The following is a 7,460-nucleotide window of genomic DNA, read 5'->3' on the forward strand; positions in this document are numbered from 1 at the left end:
ATAATTCATCCGTGTTCGTCGTGATAAGTTTGTGTAGACATAAATTTTTTGCACATGATGTGTAACGCCCCTTTTGCAAATAAACAATTACCAAGCAAGCAAGCATTCATCGCAACTTTTTTTTGCTTCTTCTTTTTTCTTTTACGAATATGTGTGTAAATTTTAGCAGAAACAGTTTATAGTGCAAACAAACTGGGAAAAAAAAAATAAAACAAAAATTAAAAAAAAACCCTTTTTTGGGGGGGGGGAAAAGGAAGGATACAAATGCACCCATGTGCGTGGGTATGTGAAGGTGTACTTCTTATCTGTCTTTGTGTGGCTTATTTTCCTCTACTCATTTCGTCCTTTCTGTGTATCTGTGGCGTCGCTCCGTTCTGGTTTTTCCCATGAGCAATTTCTTCATCGCTGTCACGTCCGCTGTCACGTCCGCTGCCACTTCTGCTATCACTTCTGATGTCACTTCCGCTGTCAGAGCCATTACTGCCTCTTCCCCCCCGTACCATTCGGACTACCCAGCTGTTGCTTCTACTCACGTGGACCCGTGAACGGCCTCGAGGGAGGATTCCCCTGTAAGCGAGACACTCTTTGAGGGCATGCTCCCTGCTGGCTACATTCCTGTGCGAATTTTCCACCTGGGCAATTCGCCCAACTAGAGGCGCAAAAAAAAAAAATAGCTACTCCTCCGCCACCCCCTGTGTTTGTGGAAGTGTCACGTATGGATGGAACTGCATTTGGTGCTGCCGCATGTCGAAGCTGCATTTGGGGCTGCCGCATGTCGAAGCTGCGTTTGGTGCTGCCGCATGTCGAAGCTACATTTGGTGTCTTTTTTGGTGGGGCGGGTTCGAACATGGTGGTGTGCTCATTTGTCTCTTCGCCGTCTCGGTCATCCGCTCGTCGACCCCTTTTGCTGCGAATTGTCTCCCCAGCAATCATTAAAGCATTAATTGGGAACCTGAAACCTGGCGCCCGTTTGGTGGTAGCAGAGCCTTTCCTGCTTCTCCTCCTTCTTCTGTCTTTGCATAACAGCCTTCTCCCTTTCCCTCGTCGTGGTTAACTTATACTCGGTGTTGAACGAGTCCACAATGTTGTCCTTGTTGGATGAGCAATGGAAATCGAAGTCGCTGTAGTCGTATGTGGAGGAGCTGGACGTTTTGTTAAAGTTATCGCGAATGGTTTCGTCGAGTCGTATGGTCGCCTTGGTGTAGCTGCTTGGGTGGAGAAACGCGCTCGGCTTGTGGTTGTGCGCACCTCCGCTTCGGCTGTCGCTTCGGGCGTCGCTTCGGTTGTCACTTCGGCTGTCACCTCCATTTCCGCTCCCCTCCAAGTAGGCATGCGCGCTGATGGCCTGGGCACGGCGCACTTCTTCGAACGTCTTATTCCCCCCCGAGGCGAAATGCGAGAGAGCACCCTGGTTTGCTGCCTTACCTTCCATTTGTAGATTCATTGAATTTCTGTCTTTCCCCTCCGCCTTGAACTCTTTTTTTCCGCTCGGTGCTTTTCCCTCCTGGGGGAGGTCCCCCAGCAGCAGGTCCTCGTACCGCTCCTTGCCCGCCACAAATGGGTTCCGACTGCGGTTGTCACTGCGGTTGTCACTACGGTTGTCACTTCGGTTGTCACTTCGGTTGTCACTTCGGCTTCCGTTGGCGCTCGCCGTGCTGCTCATCCAGTTGGCGCAGTGTTCCTCCCCGCCCAACGCTTTCAGCATTCTCATAAAACCCGAATGCTCGCTCTTCTCCACACTCCTGCTGCTGCTATTGCAGTCATTCTCCTCGTAACTGGTTTCGTAATTCGCCACGCAGGAGAAGCTGCCACCTTGTGGATCACCTTCATTCTTGCGTTCGGCTAACTTTGTCAAATTATTGGTTGGGTAGTACTGCTCGTTCTTGTCGTAGCCCTTTTTGCTGGAAAAGTAATTATGCCTTGTGTTTCCGCTGGAGGTGTCGTAATTCCCTGTTCCATCGAACTGGCCCGGGTGGACTTCCCCCAGGTGGGCTTCCCTCATGTGGACTTCCCCCGGGTGCACTTCCCTCATATGGACTTCCCTCATGTGGACTTCCCCCGGGTGCACTTCCCCCGGATGGACTTCCGTCGTCTTTTTCCTTCCATCGTAATTCGCACCACCTTTCGTGTTATTCATAAAATTATTAATTATAATATCGTTCATGTCGTTGCTGCTATTGGGTTCGTCTGACATATGGGTGGGGGGGTCATTATTGTAGGAGAAATTCTTCTCATTTTTATTTACTCGGTCATTACACTGTGTGGAGTTTTCACTTTGTCTCATGTCTTCTGAAAAGATGGAATTTAAGGACATATGCTTGTTGTTGTTTTTCCCATCTTTGCCAATAACTTTTATTTGTTCCACGTAACGATTCGTGAGTGCCTCTACATCATTGTCGAGGTAATTCCCGAGGTGCAATTTTTTTTTGTTCAACAGAGAGGTGAAACCATTTTCATACTTGTAATTTGTTCCTTTGTTACTACCACGGTGATTAATGCTATAATTGGAGAGGTTACTTTTGGACGGCATCCTCGCCATTGCTTCGATGGGTGTTCCTTTTTTATTACCAATGTGCTGCCTCTTATCGTCATTGTCCTTGCCATTGTTCATGTGAACACTGACGCATTCTCCTCTTTGATCGTTATTTGAAAAGATTTCCCAATTTGTTGGTCTGAGCTGTTCGCTCTCTTTCATCGGCAACTTACTGTTCACTTTTTCCATGTCACCGCTTCTGCCAGCTCGCAAGGGGTGGGTCTTTTTGTCCTTGTCTCCTACGCTTTCCCCCTCCGCATAGCAAGCAAACCGGTCTGGATGCCTGTTTTTTACTCGCGAGTCTTCCATATATCTGACGCAGCTGTCTATGAGACTTCGGGAAAGGTCTCCCGGTTTGTCCACCTTCCCACAAATGTCTGACGCAGTGGATGTAGTAGCCTTGTTGAAGTAGTTCCTCAAATGGGGGGGGAAGTCAAATGGTTCCTGTTTATTATTTAAGTTCTCCATGTGGCTCCCATTTGTTCTATCTGCAATGGTGTGACCTTCCCCTTTTGTCGGACCCTCCTCACAGTCATAGTGCACCTTTTCACTAACTTTACCTTCTGCTACTGAGAAAGAATTATTTCCCATTTTTTTCTTTTTCGACAAGGTGTTCTCATCATGGATGTGCTTCCCCCCCAATTTTTCCATGTCCATTTTGATTGCTTCACTATTTGCGGAGAAGGAGGTGATCCTTTTTTGGTGCGCCACGAAATCAGTGCAACGGGCTTGGCCCATTTTGCTATCCATTTTGTTGCCCATTTTGCTGCCCACGTTGCTGCCCACATTGCTGCCCATTTTCCTACCCACTTGGTCCCTTATGTTTGCGACCTTTTCCTGATTGAGGCTGACTTGGACGCGATTGCCATTTCGGTTGCCATTTCGGCTGTCAGTGCGAATTCCGTTGTAGGTGTTGATACTTTCTGGATTGTGGGGGTCCAACTGGTAACGCTTCTGTTCATACGCGCCGACGATCTGTCCCCCTCCCCTTGCTTCGCTTAAACCCATTTCGTACAAACTGGATAAGTTTTTTTTTAATTTTTTTTTTAGCTCCTTCGAATTCTCCAATATTGAATTGACTTTGTTCGAAAAGGACTCCTTCTTCTTGGCGCACTTTTTGTGCTTCCCCGATTTGTTGATGTTAAAGTTGTTGGCGTAAATTTTGATGTAATTTTCGTCCTCATCGGCTTCTTCCTCATCGGCTTCGTCCTCATCGGCTTCGTCCTCATCGGCTCCCTCCTCATCGGCTTCTTCCTCATCGGCCTCTTCCTCATCGGCTTCTTCCTCATCATCTTCACCTCCCACTGCGTGCTCATCTCGTGGTGAATCTCCCCCCTGCATCCATTTATTCCCGCGGGGTGGGGGGTCTTCGAGGTCTATCACTCCCCCTTCTCGCGTTCCTTCATATTTGCATGACCTGTCTTCTCTATCCGTTCTCTCCTCTGCGTTCACCCCATTGGCTTCATCCCCTTTGTGCGAGCTTCTCACATTCCCAGTGCTGCCCCTCCTGCAGATTTTTTCCGCCAACTCGCCCATCGTTTGGTCCTTCGATAATCTCAGATTTTTGGACTTACCAAAGGTGAGAAGCGCGTCTTGAAAATTCCCCAGATGGGTCGTCGTCTTCTTTGTATAACTCACTGACTGCTCCGTTTGCCTCGGTTGATCCTGTTGATGCTGATTATGCTGATTATACTGATTATCCTGATTATCCTGTTTATCCTTCTCTGCACAAAACCATTTCGATGCTTTGCTGTCCAAAGCGTTTTTGCAATTTGAACAACTCGCCTCTTCCTTCTCGTCCGATGCGTTAATGGTATCATTACGATTTCTTTCCTGAAAAAGGGAATCCTCGTTTGCGGCCATTCCCTTCTTACCACTTTTTCCGTTGCCATTGAGGATCACCTCTACGGGTTTTCCATACCTATGGGCATTCTTTTTGCCCTTATAGTTTAAAAAATCATCGTACGTCTCGCTCCTGCTGTAGGACTTTTGCCGTGCACTTTTCAGGTGGTTATTATTTTTCCCGCTTTTCATGTAGGTAACTTGGTTGTTCTTGCTGTCCAGTGTACCGTTGCGGTTGTGCTCATCTTTGCTTCGATGGTTTTGATCGTGGTCTTCTTCTTCTTCTTCCTCCTCCTCTTCATCGTCGTCGTCCTCATCATCGTCCTCGTCGTCCTCGTCGTCGTCCTCGTCATCCTCGTCATCCTCGTCATCCTCGTCATCTTCGTCATCCTCGTCATCCTCGTCATCCTCATCATCGTCTTCCTCTTCCTCTTCCGCGTCACCTCCATCCTCCGCTTCTTCCCCGTCGGTGATCCCCCGCTCGATGTCTCGCACCTGCTCCTCCAGGAACTCGTCATCTTGGCCCCCGCTGCTACACACTTCGTGGTAGGTGCCTTTCTTTTTGACGATTTGGTTGGCATGACTAACTTGGCTAACTTTGCCATTCTTCGATTCTTCCCTGCGGCTGGCACGATGTGGTGCTTGTTTCTTCTTGCGCACGTAATTGTTGTGCACCGCACGGTTGTCCCTCACGTCACCTCCGTCACTTCCTTCATCTGCTTCGCCCCCTTCATCTGCTTCGCCCCCTTCATCTGCTTCGCCTCCTTCATCTGCTTCTCCTCCTTCATCTGCTTCGCCTCCTTCATCTGCTTCTCCTCCTTCATCTGCTTCGCCTTCTTCATCTGCTTCGCCTCCTTCACCTCCTTCATCGTCCTCCTCGTCGTTTATCACGATAGCTTCATTTTCCTTCTTCGTCATATGGTCCTCCTTTTTCTTCTTCGCAAGACTGCCCTTGTTCGCATTTTCCGTGTCATCGTTGATGACCAGAAAGTTATCCTTCTTGGCGTCTTCCACGTACATGGCTTGGGATCCATGCAGGGCGTCGTCATTCCCATGTGCACCGTGGTTATTATTGTGAAGAGACGTGGCAGAAGCAGCACCGACCCCCCCCGTTCAAGGGTCTATCATCGTTGTAGCTACTGCTGACTGTTCTTTGGTCCGTTTTGACCGCACTTTTGGCATCCCTACTTTGCTTCGTTCTGCTGTCATTGCTCCTGCAGGTGCAGGGGTCGCTTTTCTTCACGGAGCAACAGTTTATTCTATTTTTAAAATTATTCTTCATCATATAGTAGAGAATCTCGTAGTCATTTTTGAGGCAGGCGTGCGAATATTTATTGTTACTAGTTTTGTCCTTGGGGGTTTCTTTGTCTACGTCCATGACGACGGTTGCTTTGTTGTTTCCCTTCGAAGCAGAAGCGTCGTCCTTGTCTACTTCGCCGTTTTGCTTCATTTTGCCGTTCGCGCTGAGGGAAATGGCGTTGACTGCGTTGGTTGAGTAGACCGCGTGGGTTGCACTCGCCCCACTCGCCGCGGTCACCCCGTTCACACCGCTCACCCCGCTCGGCGAAATGGAGGAAATATTTTTGAAAAAGTTCCAGTTATTCGAGAGGAGGTAAATCCACCTGCTCTTAACCTTCTCATGCCACAGGAACTTGGAATTCTGCAGGCTAAAATTGTTTAACATCTCTGTCACCCAGGGGTGGTCCAATACATTCTGCAGGCTTAATCGTTCACTGGGGTTGGATGAAGTCAACTTAACGAATAAATCCCACGCTTTAAGATTCTCCCTAAATCTGCTAGGAGGTTTGGAGTGTCTCAAATTATGCACAGTTTTCAAAATAGTTTGAGCGACTTTTGAACACTCGATTCCTTTTTGTCTACACACGAATCTTCCCGAAATGAATAAAATCATATTCATTCCAAGGGCGTAGTTGTCAATTTTTTCCGTCATGGGTCCCGTATTTCTGAGTACCTCTGGGGGGTTAATTTCTAACGTGCCCGGCCATTCCGTGGGGTGTAAATTGCAAGAGTCGATATGTTCGGACCATCCAAAGTCAGCTATGACTATCCTTTTATTGTCGTATCTTAAAATATTTGTTGGTTTTAAATCTCTGTGAACAATATTCATGTCTTGGATGTACCACATGCCTTGTAGCAGTTGAATGAAGTACAGAAAGGCTTCAGTCATATTACTGGATAGATTTTCCTTCCACAACGTCCCATCATTTGCATAATCTTGTATTAATATCCAGCCTTCTTTTCCTCCTATAACTTTGTGTAACTTTATCACTCCAGGACATTGACATATGGATAGATTAATTATTTCTTTTGTAAACATTTCAACAATTCGATTAAATGATTCCTTTGGAAATTGATTTGGTTGTAACAACTTGGCTGCAAATATTTCGTTCGTAATTTTATGCTTCACCTTCCATACTTGTGCGTACGTTCCCTTTCCTAGGTTGTTCAAAACGACGTAGTCTTTAAAGCAGCTGTCATTTGTCCGTATTATCCTAATTTGGTTGTGAAGCACGCTGGGTAGTTGTAATACATCATTGTTCGTAGACAGGTTTGAGCCTATTTTAATTTCTTCATTTTTTCTCCCTTTTATGTAACTCCGTTTGTAATAATTATCAGCAAATTCGGGGTTGTCTTTGCTGTTATTATTCAACGTTTTAGGGTTCTTTTTGATATCTGGAAAATCCATGTTTTTTTTTGAGAAAATATTTGTTTTATCGTTTGTTTTATCGTTTGTTTTATCGTTTGTTTGTTTATTTGTTTGTTTGTTTGTTCGTTTGTGCGGGGGGGGGCGGATGCGCTCTTTCACAACAATGTGCTGCTCCAGGTCCGACGTTGTAGAAGCGTCAAAATTGGGTTATATCTACGGGTGTGCATATGTGTACGTATGTAAGCACGCGCACGTGGTAAAAGTATCCTTACAAACGCGCACGCATGCATAGATATGTGTACATGCAAGAATACGTATACACACATTAATATTTTTATCTGCTCGTGTAGGTTTTCCAACTCTTCGTCACACATACGTGTATACCGTTGAATATACACTCACCACAACAAACGTTAC

At 46.6% G+C, this 7,460-nt stretch overlaps 1 protein-coding gene across 1 annotated transcript; it reads right to left on the reverse strand.

Annotated features, from left to right (window-relative positions):
- Nucleotides 1–940: 940 nt before the first annotated feature.
- On the reverse strand, nt 941–7,082 carry PCYB_095080 (protein kinase domain containing protein; the record flags this gene model as incomplete). The annotated part of the gene is made up of 2 exons (XM_004222623.1): nt 941–5,397; nt 5,480–7,082. The coding sequence occupies 2 exons, from the start codon at nt 7,080–7,082 to the stop codon at nt 941–943; spliced, it is 6,060 nt and encodes a 2,019-aa protein (XP_004222671.1).
- Between the last annotated feature and the right edge of the window lie 378 nt (nt 7,083–7,460).

Source organism: Plasmodium cynomolgi, chromosome 9, assembly GCF_000321355.1.
Source record: "Plasmodium cynomolgi strain B DNA, chromosome 9, whole genome shotgun sequence".
NCBI classification, from domain to species: domain Eukaryota; phylum Apicomplexa; class Aconoidasida; order Haemosporida; family Plasmodiidae; genus Plasmodium; species Plasmodium cynomolgi.